General features: G+C 50.2%; 1 protein-coding gene across 1 annotated transcript in view; it reads left to right on the top strand.

Annotated features, from left to right (window-relative positions):
- Delta (neurogenic locus protein delta) overlaps positions 1–24182 on the top strand; it is a 47901-nt gene that overhangs the window by 18360 nt on the left and 5359 nt on the right. Inside the window, exons 3-5 of the mRNA XM_076815589.1 lie at positions 1075–1138; positions 8619–8870; positions 17995–18055. Of these exons, the coding sequence (XP_076671704.1) occupies positions 1075–1138; positions 8619–8870; positions 17995–18055 (377 nt within the window). The remainder of the gene's footprint in view (positions 1–1074; positions 1139–8618; positions 8871–17994; positions 18056–24182) is intronic.

The following is a 24182-nucleotide window of genomic DNA, read 5'->3' as shown; positions in this document are numbered from 1 at the left end:
TCACTGCTCAACTCGTACTCTCGATCCAAACTTCGAACCCGTAGGTACCGTAAGCCGTTCGTGTCGGATTTAGCAGAATAGGATCGCGTCGGCCCCGATGGGAGAGGTACGCGGACCGCGCGCCAGAAACCTCCTAACCAACTGCTTCTCCAATTTCACCGCGTATCAATTGCCACTAATTAATCGAGCGCCTATCACAGCCGCCGATCACTCAATTAGGAGTCTCGTATCCTTAATTCGGGCGGCGGTAATAGCCGTCGGGCGTGAATTAATAGATCGTTGCACGCCGCAAGACGGCACACACATTTCTGTTACACAATAACTGGTCGCGTGTGCCGGCCCGCTCTGCATACGCGTATCCATAATGGATAATGCAAACAGTTATAACAGGTTTCCCCGGGACCGTCAACGGCACACCGTTTAAACGGTCGCGGCCTGCCGATCGATTATTTATTTTCGCGTATAATTAACCATCAGTCGCCGCCGCCCTGCGCTCCACCCTCGAGGAAAAGGAAACGACGACGCATGATTTGTATCCGGCGGCCGGTTATATAAAAGTTAACCTCCCACCTCTCGACAGGGGGGGAGCTCCCTCGAAGCTTTCCACGCCAATTCCAGCGGGGTTAACGAGGAGAGGGTTGCGCGTTTCCCTCCCTTCCCTGTTCGCGCTCTATCTACCCCGCAACACGTGACCCAGCACGCATTCTGCCCCTGGCTTTTCAGGCACGCTTCGATGGGACACGCACCCTTCTAATGCGCGCGGCAGGTGCGCCCGTGACGCCCCGCCTCGGAACGTTTAATTTATTGTTAATTGCGATACGCGACGGCACGCGCAGCTGCCGTGTCTTTCGCGCCGAAAACCCGGACAATTTGTTACCTCGCTCGCGTGTCCCCTGCGCACGCTTCGAGGCACGCTCTCGGGATGATTCCAGGCTGATCTCGAATCGAAGTATCGTGCGTGTACCTAGATTCTTTGAGATCGAAGCGCTCGCCTAGTTGTTAATTACCGTAAGATTGCTCGCCGAGACTTGGCAAGAAGCGAAGTTCACCAACCTTGCGTTCTTCTGTTCCCAGGGCACATTCTCGCTGATAGTGGAGGCTTATCACGACGCAGACAACACGACACACCACTCAGCCGGTAAGTAACCTTCTCCTCCCACTACTCTTAAAGCGTTCGCCTCCTATTAAGCCTTTCAAGATACACCGTCGTATCTCCTCTGTATTAGCTGCTATCAGCCGACTGGCACGGGTGCGCCTCTCGCACACGTGCCCTCTAAATAAAAACAGGCGCGGGCCGAGGGGGGTGGGAAAAAAAAAGGAGCAGAAGACGATGGAAGCGAGAGGATGATTTTAAAATTAGTCCTCTGGCTGCTCTCTCGATGTCTGTACGGTCCTAAATACGGGGAAGGTTTTAGACGGGTCTGGGGCATGTGCAGTCCAGCTGGGTCGTGGCCCCCGATGCCATGCATCAGGTCCGAGCCAGTCGAGAAGCCACTTCCGCTCCCTGCGCACGACACTCACCAGAAACGTAACCTCCACTTCCTCGACCTCTACTCCTTTCCCTCTGTTCTTCTTATGGTTTCGATAGTCTAAACCTCGGGAGGACAGATATCCCCCCGTTCATCCAGGCCTCCCTCTTCCTGTGCCGGCTCTTCCGCGAGCAAATATTGGCCCCTCTTCTTTTTCCTGGCCGATGCGTCTGCGAGCTCTCTGGTTAGACTCTCCCGACGTGTCCTCGAGGCAGCGTTTTTGGGTGCTTGACGGATGGGAAGCAGATCGGTTGGACGAACCAAGGTAGAACGTGCTTTAACCTCTCCTTTCTCGTCGATTCAGCCGCGGACCCACTCAAACGACAGAGAAGCTTCACTCGAATGAAACGATTTCGATAGACACCGATCATCGTGTTGGTTCTGCGAATCTCTGTCACCGTCCACCAGTCCCAGTGTTCGTTTCTCCACCGCAAATAGCGACACCGTTGCCCACATTCTACCTGAACGTTCCAGCTGCTCCTCTTTCCTCCGTTCTCGACCCGTTTTCACTCGTGTTCCTCCCTCGTTACCGCAACGCGTCCACGTGCACGCCGGGCACAAAGTGTCCGCGTTGTGTCATAGCGGTGAACCGGCGGAGGAGGGAGGAAAAGAGAGCCAGGCGGAGGCACTAGTGTTTCCTTCCTGTGTAACCGTAGCACCTAGCTTCCACCAGCGCGCTATGGTAACACGAAACCCTCTGTGGACGACGAGGATACGGACGCATCCTATGTATACAGAGCTCTCCGCCTCGTATACCGTTTGCACGGGGTACCCTTCTATCCGATGCTCCTTCGGAACAGCCCGGGAACTGTCGTTGCGTGCGTTTTATGGACTAGGCACTTGGTACTGGGATTATTACCACTAGAACGTTCCGTGGTCTTGTTTTCGGTAGTCGAGTAGCTTTGGGAACGCGTGGGTGCATCTACGAAGCTGGAGGTGCACTCTAAAAGAATCCCGATACCTCGGAGAGCACCCACTGCCACCTTTCCCCACCTTCGGCCAAGCATATTCACCTTTCGATTTACCGAACGATCGCACAAAAGGTCTCTCCCGAGCATCACACCCATGCTCATCGGCTCGCGGAACGGGCTGCTCTCTCATTACCTCGGGATTCAGGAAACGAGCCATCCGTCTCGGTTCTCCCGCCTGTGCTCGTCGCTTCCGCGTCCGGGGAAAGCGTCTCCCCATCGGCAGATGGCCGGATAAGCCTGATTTAAGCCTCCGATCGCGCCGAAATAATGAAATTCAATTAATATCGCGGACGAAAGAGGACGTCGGTGGCTCGCGCTCGGCGAGCCAGCGACACGCACGAGAGCGCTGCACGGCCGCGTATAGCTTCCGGTCTCCGGTTCATTCTAATTGCCAGGCAGACGCAGAGGACCTCGGGGAAGAAATTAAGCGGTCTCGCTCCTCTTACGACGCCCCGAGCCTCGGTCTCGAGAGTGAGAAGCGCCGCGGCGCGTGTACAGGCTGATCGCCTGGGACGGATGTGCTCTACCTGCCCGACCGTACAGAAATAGTCAAGAATTTTACCCTCCTCCCGTCGTCACCCTTTTTTTTTGTTGTTGGGTAAAGTTTCTTTTAATTAACAGCGTTACAAATTGGTATTATTGAATACCCAGACGCTCAATTCACTGTCCAGAGAACACTGTTCCCCGCAGAGGTCTGTTACGCTACCGGTAGCTCCTTAATTAAGTTCCCCGTCTTCACCGAGTTTCCTATCCGCACAAAGCCCGGCGTGATAACGCGAAACGTTTTACCAGGCCTCATCGATGCAACAACTAATTACAAGGGAATCCGGCTTCCTTTGTTCGAGGAACTTGCCCCCCGTGAACGGAATTCCTACCGTTATCCCACAGATCGTGCATCCACGGCTGAATAAGAGAGTTCCCATTAATATATCCAGCTTCGGCGGGACACGCTGTTTGGACATATTCTGCTCCTTTATCGCCGAAACACCGCTCACATTGTACGCCCCCGTTGCCCGTGGATGGCCTATCGCCCATTGGGGCACGATATAATGCCCTCGTCCCCCACCCTCAGCTGGTCAGAGCGCCGCTGAAACGAGCCCTTTATTGCTGTTCGCTGCTCGTGGATGCTGCTTCCTTTCTCAGGCCCACACCGTCCTCCTCCTTCTCTTTCCCTCCACCGGCTCTCCCCCTCGCTCTGCGCTCTCGCTTTTTCGCTCTTCCTGGCCCGATGCTCTCGACGCCCACCTTCTTCGATACGGCGAGTCGAAAGCTGGGACTGCACCTGCTGGACGAATTAATTCGACACAGTATCTCTTTCTCTTGTATTAATCGCCTCTATAGGGGAGAGTCCTACAGTACCGGGCAGCGTACAGTACTGGCCAAAGCTAAATCTCGCTTCCAGTGTTAGTTGACTGCACTATCGATGGGGAAACAAATGAATACTAGAGTCCGTAGCAACGTATTCCGGCGATTTTCTTTTTTTCCTTCGGTATTACCAGAGTTCTAAGATGTTTAACGTTTTACGCTGGTGTTCCGGACGACAAAATATATTTTTCATAGCTGACTTCTTATTTCTCAGGTTACTAAATAATTTTGTCGTATTACGTATATTATTGTTACACTATTAGCTATACGTAAATGCCCTGGTTTTTCCAATTTGCTTTGTATATTACGTAGCAAACCTAAAACTTTGTCCACGTGTTTGTCGTGCAGTGCCGGCCAAGTTTAGTCGTTCTGTGTCGGCCAATTTTTTTTGTTTTCCTTATAATTATAGTCCTTAGATTTTTCTTCTTTGTTTTTATGCAGAAAAATGTCCGAAATTAAAGAGAAAAAAGGAAAATGGGCGCAGATGGACATGAATGCGGCTTTGAAAGTGCTGCTTGAAAACAAAATTAGTCAATAATTTTCGCTAAAAGTTGTCACATTCCAAAAAGCACATTAGGAGACCGATTTAAAGCGATTCGAGAAGGCAAGACCGTAGATTTGACACCGCAAATGGGTAGATTTAAATAAACTTTTACTGAGGAATTCGAAAGTCAATTAGTATTTTATATGAAAGACCAGGATGCCAAATTTATGCCATTAAATAGGACTGAATTTTTTAAATTGGCATACGATTTGGCTGAACTTTTAAAATTATCACATCAATTTAGTAAACAACAGAAAACTGCGGGTAAACAATTTTATTATAACTTTATGACACGTCATCCGGAATTATCCTTGCGAACACCAGAATCCACGAGCCTTCAAAGAGCGTTAGGCTTTAATAAACGTCAAATAGATCGATTCTTTGAAAATCTACTAAGTAGTTGGTCGGTACTGGACGACAATTTTTCGTTCGCTGCGAATCACAATGTTTTCATTCCATAAAGATTCATTTCATTAATCTTTATGATAAAATTTAAAAAAAAAAAACGATTTCTCCCCTCTTATTAAACACTATTCGCGCTACAAATAACTTCTTTGAAATTTGATTTTTACCAACAGTAGCCCAAGTTATAGTACAAAAACTTAAAGTGGCCGGTCCTGGCAGACTCTCCCCTAAGGGGAGACAGATTTTCACCAGTTTCCCCAAAGTGCCTGTAATTCACTTCGCTATCGATCTATAAGGATAGGCTAAGCTGTAATTTACCCTCTCCACATGCTCACTGCTCCAGCGGCCCTCCAGAAGAGACCTTATCCGTTCCCCAAAAACTTCAGCACACCTCCGGCGTCGCACCCCTTCCTTACCGCGTTCTGGTAACGCGATCGCCACCCCCGCCCTGTCCCTTTCCCATTCATGCCTGTTCGCGGAGGTCGCGCGCGGCAACACGCGGTTCGTTAAACGAAACGCGTCCTCGCGCGTAGGATTTACGGGCGGCGTGCGTGCAGGCGTGTGTGCATCAGCTTTTGCGGTGCATGTTGCTCGCGCGCACGCCAACGGGAATCCGGTCGAGCCGAGCCGGTGACAAGGCTTACGTCATGGCCGATCGTCAAACCGCTCCGCGCCGCTTTTCCCTTCGTCTCGCCACCCGGGGGACACACTGGCACCGTTGGCGTTGCACGGCTGCCCGTTCCTCGCAGCGCACCTGCCTCTTCCCCGATAATGACCGCGGCGAGTAATTGCTCCTCCCCGAGATAAGCTGGCAGATTCGGGGAAACGAAGAGTAGGCACTCTCGGCAACGTCCAGCGCGGGCCATTGTTTCATTTATCTCATCCATGGCAGCCTGTGCTCGGTGCAGGCTTCGACTCTGTCAGGAGCTCGATTGATAGGGGGTGGAGGCAAGGTACTTACTCGACAGGCGTAGTAAGTGGACCATCAGTGGCTTTGTTCAGTCTCGCCCGGTTCCCTCGATCTTCGGTTTAATTTCCTCGCCGCGAATGGGAAAGAAGCGGCGTCGTCGGATAACTTAATCGTTACCAGGCAGTTTTTCCCGCGATGGGAGCCCGAGGAACAACGCGCCCAAGTAATGCATCTGGCTACCAGCCAGCTCGGGGCTATCCTTCGCTGGCTGCTCGTTTCTGAATGAACAATAGAAAATGTCTGGGCTACTCGCGGCGGCGCTGCGTCGTTAATGAATACCTTGAATCGGGGCCTGGCCTCGAGTTCACCGGGCGTTTACAGGTGCACTGCGTATACGCGCAGCCAGAGAGAAGGGAGAGACCAGTGGTCGGAGCAGAGAAACAACTCTCCCTGATATTCCCTCGATATGATACGTCGAAGCGAAGGCAACACCGCAGGGGGAAGTTGTGACTGCTCACGTGGGGGAGGAAAAGGAAACGATAAATTTTCGTCCTGCGACGTCCTTCGACTCACGAATCTCGCTCCTCCCTCTGGCAAGGAATCTTGGGAACTCGGATTTCTTCTTCAAATTTCTTTTCTCTCTCTTATTCCTCCGTTTCACTCGCGCGCGTTGAATAAAAGCAAGCTCAGCGAGCTACAATTCGCTTTTTCTTTTAAGTCTCCCGAGGAGTCGGGGAAGCCCAGATTTATTTCTGTTTACTTCCTCTTTTTCAGCACATTTCCTCGCGTCGCTGGCATGAAATTATCCGGCGCGCTTTCCACTTTGTTGACCAACACCGCGGTTGCAAGCATAAATAATTCACAGGGAAATATGAATAATTCTCTGTTTAGCCATGTTTTATACATGAGTAATAACCAGAAGAGGAATACTTGCTAATGAGCTTGTCAGAGTCAATCGGGGCCTGGTCTAATTGTTTATAAACAGAGACCGAGCGGATGCACGTGTAAGAGGAGGGCCGATATTTTTCTCTATTTAGAGGCGAAAATTCGTAGATGAGAGCGTGCGAACGGGAACGGCCAACTGGCCCCGAAACCGAACGAAGAAGTCGATCCATCTGCAGTGGCGTGCGAACATCGGCGTTTTCAGAACTCGTAACAGCATCACCTGGGAAGATAGGGCTCCCTCGACTCCCGTTTCGCCGACAGCGAAACGTTACTTCCCTTCTGGGAAGAGAACGGCCGGGTATCCTGTTTAAGTATCCCTGGGCACGCCATCGGGCGAATCCTGCGTGGCGTTCTTGGTCCTTTTGCTCGTTTTTCTTCCTTTTCCTTCCTTTCTCTTCCTTTTTCTTCCCTCGCCCAGCCTCAGCATTCTGCCTTCCTCCGTACTCATCGGGGTTCAGTGGCGTAACGAAACGAAAGGGACCGTTTTCTGGTCAACGATACCACCAGTAGCCTTCGGCGACATCAAAGAGAAGACCTTGGGCAACCCCGCTTGATCAGTAAAATTGTAAAATCGTGAATTCCGACGTGTAACGCTCACAACTCTGCATTCGTTTCGCAAATTTGTCCATCGACGGGGTTAACTTTCATCCGAAACTGTTGCGAAGGATGGACAAGGGGGGTGGAGAGCTGCTTTCCTTCCTTTGCTATTAACTCATAGAGATTGTCAGACACCCTGGACGTGGTGATCCAGATGAAGTTCGTATCCTTCCTGTCGTTGGGCCACAAAAAATCGGGGAGTCGCAGCCTCGAAATCGGCCGCTTAAAAATAGACCGCCAGCGATGGTGGAGCACGGGTGAACCGTTTATTACGAGCACATCATCCTCCGCGGCGGGGCAGAAATGGACGAAAAAGAGGAACCACGGGCTGACCACTTAACTCTTCCTTACGCTACCGACCACCATAACCATACAGCACAGCCGATACCCTCGACCCATTTGCCTCTGCCAGAGGCTGTCGGAGCACGCAACAGTAACCTCGTCCTTCCTTCACCAGACATCTTCGGGCATCGTTCCGATGAATCTCTGTTCCACTGAACATCAGGGGACCGTCGTTTATTCCAATGGAATTCATCTGGACCGGGTCAACAAAGATTTTAATCCGTCGATAATCTCTCGTACACTTGCTCTACTGCTCCCAAGCTCGCCCCAGCCCGCCCGGGGACTCCGAGTGGCTAAACGTCCGATTAACCCTGGCTGGAAATGAAAATTCATACAACCCGACAGGCGCAAGCTGCCGCTGCCCCTCCCAGATCGTTGGCTGCCTCGTGAGACGCGCTACTTTTTCGGTAGGGCACCTGATCTTCCCGGGCCCTCCTAATCTGCCTGCCCATTACGATAATACGTTTAGTAGGAAGCCTGCTCTTCTTCCTCCGCCGCGAAAACAGGTAGGTGGAAGGGGGTGGGAGGAGAGCGGGAGGAAGAAAAGAAGAACGCCTCTTTCCCAGAGAGAGGCCAGGGCAGCAACGCGCCCGATGTATACGCTTACTCTCTTTGTGCCGGATGCGTGCCGCCGGCGGAGTAGCGATAGCGGACGAACGTCCGGTCTGCCCTCTCTCTTTCTCTCCTCCTCCTCTATCCTCCTCTCTCCTTCTCTCTCCGCGGAGGCCGATGCACTTCGATCGCATCATTGGGCGCAGCGGCGGTGCACCGTCGCCCGCTCCTCCGTTGCCCTACTGATGGGCATGCTTAATTACCCCCGCGACTCGGCCGCTCGCCGTTACACCGCGAATATTCGGCGGAGTAGCTTTTGCTCTTCAAATGGGTGGGGGGATGCTATCGAGAAGCGCTAGCAAATCGTTGAGATCTCAATAGTCGCTCATCTAATCGTTGCCCGGGAAACTACTCCATTCAACCGCCTTAATCGAGCTCGATCCGTTCTTCTGTTACAGAGAAAGTGCTGATAACGAGACTGACGACGCAAAAGTGGCTGGACGTCGGGCCGAATTGGACCGAGGACGAGTACAGGAGCGCGCACTCGAAGATGGTGTACGAGTACAGGGTGACGTGCGTGGCGCACTACTACGGGAAGGGTTGTGAGAACCTGTGCAGGCCGAGGGACGACAATTTCGGTCATTACAGCTGCAGCCCGACCGGGGAGCGCGTCTGCCTCTCTGGATGGAAGGGCGACTACTGCAATACCCGTAAGTCTCTCCGCCTCGCTATTATCGTGGTGGTGCGCGTAATGCGTGCACTCCCACGCTTCCCATCGCGACTGCACCGCGCGTGACATCCCTCCTTTTGTAGGAATTCCGTGTATGAAATTACAGAGACGATCGTTCTCTCTCCGTCTCTCTCGGGTCTGTCTCTCCCCCCCGCTCGCACCGACTCCGTTGCGCGCCCCGACCAGCGTAATTCATACTCTGTTAGCCAGTAACCGGAGAGGCTGTCGAATTTAGGATTTTTTTTTACCCGGTATCAACGCGGTGGCTTGGATGTGCAGGCTGGCTGGGAGTCGATAGCTCGAAACTGTCGGAGGATGGGTAGACACGGAGCGCGACGATGGATCCTAGGGGTAGAATAAGATAGCTGTAGGATCTTTGATCGTCGTTGAGGTCATAGTATAACGGGATCCGGAGTTCACGGTGTATACACAGAGTTCAAGATTACTTGCTAAATTTCCGCTGCCATCAGCGTGATACATCGGTGGAAGGCAGTGAAACAGATTGGGACATTCCATGCGAACGCGGACAGATTTCGGAGTAAGATTTCGTAGATTGCTGAAATTTGAATATCTTGTAGTCTTTAGTGCTATTTAAACGTACCTCGAAGGATTTTTCGAAATTTTGAAAAATGTCGATTTTATAGTTGTTTGAAGTTAAGTGCTAACTTTTTTTCAATTCATTATAGCTGTGGTAGTAGTAAACGGATGGAGATGAGATTTACGGTGCTTATAGAGAAGACATTGAAGATTTGAGAAAAAATTATTTCAGTTTAAAAAAAAAATTTTAATTTTGTGCAATTATCTTAAACAAATGCAGGTTTCTTTACATCGGGCGCGATTTTAATAATCTGAAAAAGGAGAATATAGTTTTATCCTTCTCCTTGATGGATAAATTTTAAAAGATATGGATATTTTAAAATTGGCCCTGTAAAAATTGCCGAAAGTTGACGCTGCACCGCATTCTTATACAGGATTCTCGAAAATGGTAAGTATTTGAAAAAAACTGAAGGAGGAAAACTCTTACTGTTTTTTATATCCAACATAATACGGTATCTGAATTTTTGGTGTTCGCAATATTTTCCTTGAAACGAGGGTGGCTTTTAGTGTTTTAAATGGAATGCTATATATTTGATTACCCAATATAAAAGCGTCTGTCAAGACAAATTCAACCATATGGTACACTATGACCTTCAAGGCCACACAAGGTTAGGAATGACGTAACTATCTATCTAGTGGATTGAGTTTCTTTCTTTCTGGTTGAAATTTATTTTTAAACTGAAATAATTTTTTCTTAAAACTACAATGTCTTCCCTATAAGCACCGTAAAGCTCATCTCCATCCGTTTACTACTTCCATAGCTATAATATATTGAAAGAAAAGTTGGCACTTAACTTCAAACAGCTGTAAAATCGACATTTCTCAAAATTTCGAAAAATCCTTTGAGGTACGTTTAAAAATCACTAAAGATTACAACATATTCAAGCTTCACCAATCTGCGAAAACTTACTCCGAAGTCTGTCCGAGTTCGCATGGAATGTCCCGATTACATGTAATCTGGGAAGACAGATAGATTGGAAGAATCGGTGCACTCGCCGTAGGATGAGAAGAGCTCCTCGATAGCCCGACGGAGGATCCGGATTCTATCCGCTATAAGACATTATATAACATTCACTCCGGGACGTTAAGCCGGCCGAGCGTTCTCCGTTCTCGTTCGTAGCACGAAACTCGACAAACTCGACGAGTCCACGAAGGAGAGGCCCGGTGCAGTGTCGGTGCAACGGAGCCGGGTCCGAGCGTGCAGCAGCTTCCCACGCTTGGCTCGCGCGTGTGCGAGAGAGTGCCACGCTCTCTCTCGTTCGCTCCCTCTCTCCGTCGCTCTCGGCCGGTCCCGTCTGCTGCACCTCTGTACCGGGGGCCCTCCTTGTCCCACCCGACACTGTCTGCATCCAGCATCCTCTTTGTCGCTCGTTGGCGTACCTGAGCTGCGCCGGGGCCCGAGTATTAATCCGTGTGTATACGTGCACGTCCGCGGCAGGTCTGTCTGCCGCTTTCCGCGTGCACGTTCCGCCTCGGATTTTCTGTGCACCGCGAGCTGGCCAGCTCCCTCCTTCGTGTGTGGCTCGCTCCGTCTCGACGAGTCAAATGGGACGAGATGAGGCTGGCTCGTCGGTGTCCTCTGGACAGGTCACTGTGCCACCTGGTGCACCCCCGCGAGCACAAAGGCAGAGAGGCTCTCACCCCCAGCTGTAAGATAGAAGCTCTCCATAGCCGACCCGGAGAAACTCTGTTACGCAGACGCGTTTTCAAGAATCTCATTCCGCTTGCTCGCCCCGATGGGATCCCGCTAGTGATGTATGGCAGGGCAGGCTGGACTCTCGAACGGTTCCGTTTCGCAAGCTTTGCACAACCGATGGCATCCGAGATTTCGATCCTCTTTTGCTTCCTTTGCCGGCGCGCCGAGAGTCACTTGCATTCCGCGCCCTCGGCCAACATTCGAGGCGGCATCTCCCGGGGGGGAACGGTGTTGCTGAGATTTACCATGAATTCTGGGGACCCGAGGGTGACTAATATTCGAGGATATTTCAAGAATCTTGGGTGTAAGGCCTCGGCGGCCGCGGTATAAAACCACCTTGCGTCGACCCTTCTCGGACATGATCGACCAAGCTTCAGACACCGCGCTACCATTCCACCAGAATTCTTCAACGCTCGGCCCTACCGGGACCCACGGGCGTACATCGATGCGTCGACCTTCCACAGGGCCGCGTCGTACCATCGAGTCGGAGTCGGTGCCCGGCAAGTTTCGTGTCCCCGTGTCGATGGCACGGTGGTTGGCAATAGCTGGCCAACAACGAGCACATGCCCTCTCCTTCTCTCCTCACGGAGCTGCCGATCGGTCGTTGCACTCCGACTCCGGGCCGCCGTCGCCGACGCCGCTCGACAAAGTTTCTCCGCCGCGCATTGATTACTAATAGACTACTTACTCTTCATTTCGTGACATTCCCGGGCTTTCGTGGAATCGCTCGCGTTCGTGCGCTGTTTTCGCGAACGTCCCCGGCGACGCTCTTCATCCGTCCGCCCTCGTCGAACATCCGCGCGCCTGCCTTCAGCTGTCCGATCCTTTCTCACGTGCGCCGCCGAGCACGCCCACGCCACCGTTTCCAGGATTTTCGCCGCCTTCCTGTTCCTCCTCCAGCCGCGATGAGAAAGGCGCATTGTTGCGATTTAACGCTAGCCGAGGCTGTGCCGCGACGCTCTCATACGCCTCGCGAGTCGATTCTGCATTAGGCGCGCTCGGCTTAATTGCCAGCCGCCAGTAGATCCGGAATCGATACCACGGGGGCGGTGGATTTTGGTGGTGAACTTGTACGGGCTCCGTGAGAAAACGGGACCTCGCCCGGTAGAAATGGAGGCAATACCAGTCGGTGGAGTTTCTAGAAATGGCGAGTATGCCGTGTAATCGTGTCTCCGTTTCTCGCTGTGTGCTCAGCCAACGACGCGTTTGCTCAGCTGACCGCTTGCCGTGTGCGTGTGCCCCTTTCCCGCTGAAAAAAATGCCTGCTTGAGGAAGCGGAAAAATGTGTCGACCCCCGGGGGCAACCAACTGCTCCATATTCTGGTCGATTAGCTGTCATTGGATCGGGGTTAGGGTGTTTCCAATAGCGCGCATTCCCTGGCAATGACTCCGTCGTATCTTACACTAACAATTTATGTAATCCCAATGCTGTTGCTAGTGTTCCTGATTTCGCGATACTTTTTGTTCCTCGAGAAATCAGAAATCAGATCATACTTCTTGAGAATTCTCGAGGAAATGAAAATAATATTACAGAATTTATATTTTTGGAATAATGTTGATAATATTGATCAAAACACACAAGAAACCTTTAACTAATTGTTCATTCCTGTCTAATTTGCACAAACCTTGTATAAATGGAAAAACAGATATTAAATATAATTGATATATTTATTTATTTAATACAAAATTTGTGCAAAGCGAAAGATTACTTTTTTATTTTAAAATAGTTTTTTAATCTGTTTTTTTGTGATAAAATCTGTAGCTGTAGAAAGCTTTCTTTCGATTTGAGTGGATGTTGACTTGATCATATGTAGCTTATAAAAAATTATGGTAAATTGGGTGTCCTTCCAGTGGACTCAAAAATATGAAATTCCTTTGTTAAAGTCCAGAATTTATCGTGTTCTTGGTTGATACTAATTTCTTGGAGACTCTCTGCGATTGCTATCTCTAATTGTTTTCTTAATGGTAATTCTTCATTTCGAGGACCCGTAATTTTTTCAGTATTTTCTGTAGAATCATGGTTACTGTTATATTTTCCGAAAAGTCTAGCTACTTAAAAATTGTTTTGCCGTTATTTACATATCTGTCGTGGATATTAAATGCCAAACGCGTCTTTTAATCTTTTTGAAGAGATTCTCCATTACCTATGCAAGAATGTTATAAGGGATCACAGTAGGCATTTACAAAATTCCTCGAGAAGGAACACTAACAGTTACCCGGGGGGTTCGCGTCTGTACAGAAATTCATCTCAACTTGCAACCGTCTCGCGACGATAAAGTCCCTTTCTTGTCCCGTTTCTTTTCCATTCGCGTTTCTCCTAAATGCTGGTCACCGAGGAACGGTTAATCAGCCTTTCGAGAGCCATCGAGAGAGAACGGAGCGGGCGCGCTGACAAAAACTCGGTGCCCGGGGCTGCTATAACACTTTGTACCAGCGCCTGGACGATCCTGTGCAAAAGGGGTTAACGAGGCCACGGCTGCCTGGCGCGGCCAGGGGTAGCGGTATGGAGAGAGAGAGGGGGGCAGGGTGGCTGGCACGGCGGCCAGGGCATTTTCGGGGGTGCCAGGACGTATTACAGGGGTTGCGGAGGCAGCTGCAACACGGCGAGCCGAGCCGAAAGAGGCCGAATGGGCCCCGTGACAGCTGCACCGAGAGGTCGGTGCTTTAACCAACAGCTGCACCGGACTCCACGTTCACAGTCCACTTCCATTTCAACCCCCTCCTCCCTTCGCCCTCCGTCGCTCTCCAAGTCGCGTTTCTCCACCTCCTTGTTCGTCTTTATTGCCACGGGGTACCTGCCAAACTTTGTCTCCCTCCGCCTCCGTGGCCCTCCGGGCTCTTCTCCGTTCCGCGTGTATTACACCAGGGCAACAATGTGGCGGTAGCAGGTAGACCTAGAGGTAGGTTAGGGGACATTCCATGCGAACTCGAACAGATTTCGGAGTAAGTTTTCGCAGATTGCTGAAACTTGAATATGTTGTAGTGTTTAGTGATATTTAAACGTACCTCAAAGGATTTCTCGAAATTTTGAAAAATGTCGATTTTATAGTTGTTTGAAGTTAAGTGCAACCTTTTTCTCAATATATTATAGCTATGGAAGTAGTAAACCGATGGAGATGAGCTTTACGGTGCTTATAGAGAAGACATTGAAGTTTTAAGAAAAAATTATTTCAGTTTAAAAAAAAATTTGAACCAGAAAGAAAGAAACTCAATCTACTAGATAGATAGTTCAATATATTTACTTCATTCCTAACCTTGTGTGGCCTTGAAGGTCACAGTGTACCATATGGTTGAATTTGTCTTGACAGTCGCTTTTATATTGGCTAATCAAATATATAGTATTCCATTTAAAAAACTAAAAGTCACCCTCGTTTCAAGGAAAATATTGCGAATATCACTTAACTTCAAACAGCTGTGAAATCGACATTTTTCAAAATTTCGAAAACTCCTTCGAGGTACGTTTAAATATCACTAAAGACTACAACATATTTGAAAACTTACTCCATCCGTCCGAGTTCGCGTGTAATGTCCCTTAGGAGAAGGAAACTTTACATAGGCCTCTGGCCGATTCTTCCTTCGACTTCTCCAGGTGCGTCTCTCTCTCTTGTTGTCGCCCTTCCACGAAAGGTCAGGAGGGAAGGGAAAATCGATAGGTACGTTGGCCACGGGCCGTGAAACTCGTCGGGGGAACGGCCACCGTCGTGCGTGCCCCGTCTGGACAGTTAAAGGGAACCGAGGTGCACCGAAAGGCCCGCGACGAACGTTGGAAAAGCTCGAGGGGCCTTCGGTGTTACGCAGGTCGCAGGTTGCGGTTCGATCAGCTGCTGACGAAGCGGCCGACGGGTATCCTCGAACGATACCGGCGAGATTACACCACAGACGTCAGCCGAGTTTAAACTCGCGATCAGACGCTGCCGTAATCCCAGTTTAATTCAGGAACATCAGTCTCGGCGACGGCTTTCGGCTTCTCTCTTTTCCCCCGCCTCGGTTTCCCGAGGGGCGTAGTCGAGGAATCCCAGCGATTCGGCCATTCCTCGCTCGTCCCGCGGGATCAGCCGACCCTGGAACGGACGAAGGAGGATCGTACCTCTCTTCGCTCTATAAATACCCGTGCTCCTTAGCGCTTCTCGCGAGTTCCATCGAGAGAGCCGCTGTTCGTGGGCCATTGCGCTCGGTGCCAAGGTCACGGCGGCCCACCAGCCCTCTCCTGCCCTCTCCTTGGCCCCCACCAAGCCGAGGGTTCACCTTCTATCCGGCCGCATAGCTGAACCACCTTCAACCCCTTCATTCAGGAAGAGACAGGTCCAACCGCGTTCCACCGCGCTCTGCTTTTGTTGTGCTGGTCCACTTATTGTTCTCGTTGGAATCGGCCCTGGGCCCTAGACGCGGGTCCTGCCGGGATCGAAGAGCTATTTCACGGAGTTTCTCGGAGCGTACGCGAGGATGGCACTGAATTTTAGCTTAGTTATGAAAAACGTACTTGGCTACTGGAGGATCGAATCTAGATTAGGAGGGCTCCTAGATCCCTCTCTTCAGGAAACAGTGGCGGATTAGACATTCCAGTGGGCAAATTGGACGGAAACCGCGGGCCCCTGCGGTTCTAGCATTCGAAAATACCAACCTCGGCCTCGAGCTTCACCCGGTTAACGAAATTCGGTGCTCTCTCCGCCGGTTGCGAAAGAACGATCCCATCGTGTGCACGCGGGTTACCGAAGCGTCCAACGGCGGCACGTGTGCGCGCGAGGAGAAAGAAGGAGCCAGGGGGCACGTCGCATGGTAACGCTGTCGCGACGTAACTGAACCACCGGTGGCTGCCAGCCAACTGAGAAAGACTTTGGATATTTGCGGACTGGACAAGACCGCGCGACACGTGACACAATTTCGTTACCCTTGTCAGCCGCGTCCATCGTCTCGTTTCGTTACGTCCACCCTCGTTCGGTCCCCTCCCTCGCATTCCATCGAAGGCGGACGGATTCCTCGTATCGGGCACGCCTCGGCAGTGATATCACCCGCTAGTAGCTGATAGCGGACGGTCGCGATGGCAAGGAAGGAGGAAGAAGCGTGTACACGATGAAATTGGCCAATTAGTAGGGTGTTAGAGGCGCGTTCAGCGTCGATAAGATAAGGATCGTCACACGTGACACAATTTTATCATCCTTGGGGGACGTGCGCGCGAACGACCGACCGGCAACGACGTATCGCCGGCTACTACGTGCAGCTATGCAAGGAATCGTGCGGCCAGACTCCGTTCCCATCCAGTATTCCCGGAAAACGGGAACGATGTCCGTGGCACATATGACATAAATTTTAATTAGCCCGGGCACCCTTCGGGAATTTCGAGGTGCGAACGATCCGGGTACGTCGCCTCCACAAATTGGCCCTCCTCTTGCTTCTTAACCCTCTAGTGCATACGCCTGCCTCAAGGCGGGCACCAGTTTAATCCAGAAGTTGGTCGCCTATAATTTGTTTTCCCAATTCTCAGTTGCCAGCCTTAAAAGTATTGCCACACCGCACATATTAGCCTAAGAAACGTGTCAATCTGACGTCTCGATTTGACAGAAATCTAGTTCGAAGTGCATTTTTGAGCTAAGCATGCTGCGAAAATTATTTGTGGAAGTAAAAAAATCGAATAAAATTCTTCCCGACACCGTGCAGCTAAAATAAATTATTGGCAAGTAGTTTGTGTAGTGATCTATCGAATGGAATAAAGATTTGAAAGTTAAAATAATTTACACCTGTGAAGTGAAGCTTGGCCGTAGCCGCCTTAAGGCGGTATCGTGTTAGTGGATCATCTTAAGTTATAGTTAGGGAGTTAGTTTATCGTCCTAATAATTGATGCGTGAAAATTTTACTTGTGCACCATTTAGCTCTTTGTTCGTGAAATTTGGTATCTATATACATACATATATCGTATCATACTATTATAATAAAGCCGTAACATTTGTTTGTATGCTCACAAAAATCTCGAAAAGTACTGAACAAGTCTCGCGCATCTTCTGTGCTTTGTTAAATTTCACAGTGCACAATAAAATAATTCTCTATTATATCATAAATTTATATTTTTTTTAACAGTTTTTCATTAAAAATAAAGTATTTATTTTATAAGAAAACACTACATTTTTTGTACTTGCTACATGATCCCGCCTTAAAGCGGTGACCCAGAAGGCTGCCCTGGGCAGCCCAGACGTCCTCCAAATTGAAAACAGACATCGGATCCGGTCTTCTCATCCCCGAATTAGACTAGTCTAATTTTTCCAACTGAATTAAAAATCTATGCACCAGAGGGTTAAACAACACCCATATGCACGCGAGCCAACAATGCCGACATTCCATCCGACAGGTATACACCGCGTGCACCCCTCTCGTTACGACTGGGCCGTAGAAATCGTGCGCGGTTGACGGATAGACTGTAATTACGACGTAGCGTACCTACCCACAGAGCGAGGAGTAATAATGAAATCCACTCCCGCCAAGAACGGCCCGCGAAGATGGAGTACTAGGGCGTCGCAGTTTCCTTGAAGAGGTAATAGGTGGACGCGGCGATTTTCCGCTGAATCGCGGCCAATTTTATGACTCGATTAACAATGACAGGCCGAAGGGGCATTAGGCGCTGGGGGAGGCAGGGACCTCGGTATATACCTCGGTGAATTATCGGAGTTCCAGTACCCCGACTACCTACCTCCACGGAGGAATGCATCTCGGGATGCATCGTGTATGGTGTAGTGGTACCGCTCGTGCAGTCGTGAGGGACGCGATCGACCTCTTGCGGAGAGTTGCCTTAACCTTTTCGATTTTTTCTTACTCGTTTCAGCCCGCTGCCTGCCCGGATGCGACGAGCAGCACGGACACTGCAATCGACCCGACGAGTGCTTGTGAGTATACACGCATCCGATGCACCCACCACCACAGAAACCCACCCGTCTCTATCCCACTCGGAACGTCTCTACGTGCGCGACCATCTCTTCCCCCGCTGATATCACATTCCTCACTCGATACACCGGCCCAAGGTGTATCGTGGCCGCGTTAATAACGCGCCGATAAACGGGCTCCTATTTTTTCCCCATCGAAAGACGATCGTTGCGCGCGAATCCCCGGCGACCGGCGTTTTTGCCGCGCTGGATAGTGTTGCGCGAGAATCTACCAGGTGTCCCCATGAGAAAATCGGGCATTCGGAGAGCACACGGCGCGCGGGGGAATCGCTTTCAGAGTTTTCAGTTTCTCGCCGAGACTTTCTTAACGTAACGTTACTTCGGGGATTAAACGTTTGAGAGAGAGTCAAGTTAAAGGGATGAGAATATGATAAAATTCATTAGATGATTATGAAAACTTAAAGAATAAAATCCAGCTTTCTTTAATTTTCACAAAGCCTCCCCTTTCGGGGTGCTAGGCCCCTTAGCCCCCCCTCTGGGTGCGCAATTGACTTGGGGACAGTTGCAGGATTGATGATAGCTGGAGCCCCATTGAGTAGCAGTTTACTGTATAAGACACTTGGTGGTAATAGCAGTGTACTAGCGGTACACGCGGCAAGACTGTCTTCAGCAGTGTGCCTCCGTGAGAAAGCCCATTCTGTAAGAATACTCAAAAGTCATCGGATCCTATTCAATTCCTCTTTCGACTCTCCCAAAGACCTGCCAGCTATCCAGTCAGGGTAATACAAAGAATTCCCAGTCTCTCTAATTTCCCGATTAATGACGTTGATTAAAAGCCCACCGCTTCCGCGATCAGACTCCGACGTGGAATCTCGCGTTCGAGCGTGGCGCCGTTACGGTACCCCGTGGACGATGGAAATATCATCGCCAGGAGCAGCTTCTCCGCTGTCCCCGTCGATTTCACTCGCGGCGAGCCGCGTCCCCCGTAGGATCATCGCGGATCCAGCGGGAAAAGAACCCGCGAGAGGAATTCCAGGCGCGCTCTCCGCTCCTTTCCGTCGTAACGAGCCACTCTCAGAGGTGCCAATCGTTCCTGCCCTTGCTCCCAACTCGCGAACCTCCTCCTGCACCTTTTTCCACTCTCCCCCACGGTCCCCCTTTTTACACACGCCTGCAACGCGGCGATCGTGTCGTTGAACCTTCTAATTCGACGCGACGTCGCTGAGGGAAAAGAGATCAGGGTCAGAGATCGATTCGCGAGTTTCTGCGTTTGCTGGGATTCCTGCGCGACTATAAATACAGTGGCCCAGGCTAGAGGAGCCTATTCTCTGCGCCCTGTCGTGCACTTTTTCGTGCCTCGGGGCGTTCCTTCTACTCGAGGCACGATTCCTTTCGGTTTACACCCTTCGTCGAAGCCTCTCGGCTGTTCAGGAGCCTTCGGCGAATTATTTTGCGATGCCTCCAGTGTCTGCGAGCCAGAATTCGCGCGGGGCAGCGCGCCTATCGCGGCTGGATTCCCATCGGATTGATAAATACGGTTAGAAGTCGAGACGGAGGAATTCCGGGGTAATTATTTCGAGACCGGGTGATTCGTCTTCATGGGACTCGAATCTCGGCCCTATGTTAACCCGAGGTTTAGAGTTAACTCGATCATCTAATTACTCTACGGTCGGGGTTAATTGTCCCGTTAGCCGGCGGCAGCCGTCACTCCAACAGCTCTCGCGATCCGCTGCTTACTCCGCATCCTCTCGGAGACCGGGCTCGGTCTTCCGAGAGATCGCGCACCCCCGCGGTAAAAGACTAATATTTTCGAAAATAGACGGGCACCGGTCCAGGCGCGCTGCCTCGCGCTTCGAATGTCCCAGACGACCTGGAATTTATGCGCGCCCGTAGACTTCGCAAACAAACCGCTAAACCTGCCACATAAATTACACCGTCGAGTACGGATCTCACTTGGGGCGCGAGTTTCCGCGCTCTCTTTCGTATCAGCTCCTGCCGAACGGCTCCTTCGCGCGGCTGTCTTCGGAGCCAGCGAGTCGCGCAGAGGCAGGAAAGTTCAGACTCGGTGAGCGCGGCAGCGGCAGCGGTACCCCGAGTCTCCTGGTACACGGCGATCGACACGTGGTGGTAGTAAATCGCGATCTATTCCAGGGAAATAGGTTTTCAGTAGGCTGGGAGGTTGTTTGATGAACGATGCGGTCGCGATGAATACGCGCGCAATTGCTTCGATGGCGCCGCGGCAGGTATAATGGGGCCTGCACTCGATTACAGTGTTCGTAACTGTAATTGGGTTATCGGGTACGATACTCCGTCTCTCTCCCGCGGATTCAGATTTCGAGGAGGACGGAGGGGGATTTGCAGCGTGCACGTTCGTGGCAGAGAGTTGGCTTTGGAATGAATTCTGGTTGCGTACCTCTACGCGTGGAAATAGTCGATATGATCGCTAAGAGCAATTGCCGCTGAGAGGCTCCCGTGGGATGTCGGCCTCGTTCGTGATACGTGGAGGAATCGCGGCTATATGGTGTCCCGCGGTATTGAAATTTCGGGGACCACGTTCGGCCTCGCGGGCCATATCTGAATACCGATGAAGATGCATGCTCGTGCATCATTTTACGACCCGCTCTACCTTTCTCTCTTTCGAACGTGGCTACGGCCGCATAGTGGTTCCGAAGTGTCTTTTTGTGGACAAAGTTCCGTATCTCCGTCAAGTCTCAACCGATTTTTTATTTTTTTTTGTGCTCGTTTTGTCGGGGATTAAATTTGCTACAATATCAAATACCTGAATTGCGACCAAAACATGTTTTTTTTTTTTATTTTGGGTCCCAATGGCCAACTCCGTCTGTTGCACTTGAAAAAGACGCAAAATATCTTTTGTTTAATTATAAAGAAGATGTAGAATATATGGAAGAAGACTAACTAAATGAAAAAAACTGGTTAATAAACTCGTTGTTTCGGAACCAGGAGTTCAGAATTTTTTTTTTTAAATTCTAAAGAAAATTTTGGAAAAGTACTGTTTGACATGTTAGCAAATTTAATCCCCGACAAAACGAGCAGAAAAAGATAAAAATCGGTTGAGAATTGACGGAGATACAGAATTTTGTCCACAAAAAGGCACTTTGGAATCACTGTGGGCCGGGGTAAGTGGGTCCGCGCTTCCGCCGTATTTGCACAAGTGTAGTCCCATGTTTCGAGTACTGGTACCCTGAGTATCCAAGATGCTTGTATTCCTGCATATCCTTGTAACGAAATCCTAATATATTTTCAAGTATCGGTGCTGCTGAGTACTGATACCCCTAAATATCATATTCCCAAGAATTCTACTGACATCCCTAAATACTTGGGTATTCCCAAGCACCAGCACTCCCAATCGATACCAATCAACCGAACCACTGCTTCACCTTCTAGCCACCTCAAGTATCTTCCCGTTTTTCCGGCATCTCGCACCGTCCTCCGCTCTAATTACGAATACAAGCCAATCACCCCCCGCGTGCACGGTGTTCCGTTGAAAGCGGGGTCCGGAGGTGTCTCCCGCGGCCATCAGAAATCCGTTTCGCGTCCTAGGAAGAGGCTCGCTAGGGAGAAGACAGCTCGAAGAATCACACGGATGCTTCGGCCATCTCATTGGCTAGGCGCGCGTATACAAACGACTACGAATATCCGCGCGCGGCACAGTTCGGCTCGTTTCACTCCGTCCTGCTCCGTTGCATAGGTGTGTGCGCGCACCCTCTTCCTCTCTCCCCGTATCTTTCTTACTTGCGAGACGACGACGGGCTCTCTCGATTACGCTCTCGGTGTGTACATGGGATTTAATGGTATAGTCATGCGACGTCGACGGGCTGTCCTCTCTTTTCTTCTACTGGCAATATATAGTAATATATATATATATATATATATAGTAATATATATATATTTATATAAATGTGATATATACCTACTGTATACACGATATATGTATGCGTATATATATACACGAAAGAGAGCGAGAGAGAGAAAGAGAGAGAGAGATAGGCGGATGGGGTATTAGTGGGCAGAGCAAGGCGCGCGCACACACAGAGGAGCGTAACCTTTCCTTGACCCGCATACTGAACGGCTGTGCCGAGGCTCGAACCGTGGGAACACTACTCGACGACTCGTCTCCCCACTCTCCTTCGAATACTCTACCTCCTCTCCTGTCTCTCTTGGCTAAGGCTCTTCCTCCCTTCTCTTGCTTCTTCTCTCCTGCTTTTCCTTCTCCTTACGCCGCTCCCTCTCCCTTTCTCTCCCTTTGGACTTGACTGGTCTCACTGGCCCTTGCTCATTCTATTTCTGCCTCTCCCCCTCCGTCGCTCCTTCTATCTTTCTCTGCCTTCCCTCCCTCACTCCCTCCCTCCTCTCACCTTCTCCTCTATGTACGTACGTGTGGCCCGTAACAGTGCACGCTCACCAGCGCGCCTGTATAATATGTACATATGTATATACACACCTCTTTCTTTCCTTCCCTCTGTCTTCCTTCGATCCCCGCTCCCGTCCCTATCTTTTCTTCGACCCTCTTTGTCCTTCCTGCGTGTAACCCCCTTCGACGTAATGGCCGACCACCATATCCTCCTCGTTTCCCTCCTCCTCCTCCTCCCCCCGCGTAGCTGGATCCAGCTCCTTTCTACCTTCTTCTTCATCTCCGCGCGGCCTTTATCCACCTTTGCGTATCCTCTGTCGCGGTGAGCCTTTCTTTTTCTGTCCGCCTCCCCTCCCGCCTCCCGACGGTTCTTTTCCTCCCTTTTGCGCGGGCCTGGTCCTTCTTCGCCTCCTCTTCCTCCAGCTCGCGAGTACCTTCTTGGAAATTCTTTTTCGAGGGCAGGGTGGGTCCCCGGCGATGTTTGGATTTTCGACGATACACGGAGATTTCTCATCCACGTAGGATTCGCTGGGAGGATTAATCACGAGCCCCGCGTATCCATCTTCGATCTTCTTCCCAACCTCCTCGTCTTTTTTTTTTTCGCTCCCCTTGGATTGCGTTCGCGCGAGGATCGATTAGTATTTAACGACCCAAGTGATTAGAGCATACTACTGGACCGCTCTTCGGAGTTTCTCCGGCGAGGATACGATGAGGTTACTCGGGGGTCACCCGGTATATGAAGCTCGATTACCTGGAAAAACGGGGATTCCTACTCTTCCTCCTCCTCCTCCCCCCTCTTTATTGCGCGCCCTCTATCGCGTCCCATCGTTTTTCATACGCACTTAACGAGGTCCTTGACATTGCCCGTCGATGGCTGCGGGGGATTCTAATCGCGGTTGCCAGGGGAATCGCAAGAACGAGCGGAATTCGACGAGAGGAGATCCGATCTTTTCCTTAACCCTATGCCACATGACCAGCCTACGCGCTTTTCAATTCGAAGCCTGAATTCGAGACTCGCCCATCGAAGAAACCGACGGCCAAGCGTCATCCTTTCTCCGTTGCATGCCTTTTGTACGTATGCTAATATCTCCCGGGCTCCATTAAGGGGTCATGCTCAGTCAGGAGGCCGAAAAAAGGGTGGTCTTTGGAAATTTTTTACTCAAACGCTACAACACGTTTCTCAAAAAATCTTTTTTCCTTTTAAGCATTGCATCTAGTACCGTGCATCGTAATTTTTTTATTTAAAAATATTTATCAATAACTAAGTTATTGTCCATCGCTCGAAGGTGAAGGATTTTTCGAAATATTGATTTGGGAAAAAATGGCTGATGTTTAAATTAAAAGTTCAATTTTTATCATAAATCTTGCCTGATTTTCGTCAATTAAAAGAAAACTAAGCGTGGGATAAAAAGATCCTTCGTTCAAATACTAGATAATATACTATAACAAGTAAATTCTTTCGAGCAGCAGTGGTCACCGCAGAAGCCTTTTTTTAGAGAACCTTCGAGTGATAGACAGTAACTTAGTTATTGATAAATATTTTTAAGTAAAAAAAATACGATGCACGGCACTAGATGCAATGCTTAAAAGGAAAAACGATTTTCTGAGAAATGTGTTATAGCTTTTGAGTAAAAAATTTCCAAAGACCACCCTTTTTTCGGCCTCCTGACTGAGCATGACCCCTTAAGAGACCGTCGGGGTCTCGACATCTGGATCCTCCCTGCCACGATGTCCGCGAGCCGATCGAACAAGAGAGAA

The sequence above is a fragment of the Andrena cerasifolii genome, chromosome 6 (assembly GCF_050908995.1).
Source record: "Andrena cerasifolii isolate SP2316 chromosome 6, iyAndCera1_principal, whole genome shotgun sequence".
NCBI lineage: Eukaryota > Metazoa > Arthropoda > Insecta > Hymenoptera > Andrenidae > Andrena > Andrena cerasifolii.
The sequence above is the reverse complement of the archived record's forward strand: the minus strand, read 5'-3'. Positions and strand labels throughout refer to the sequence as shown.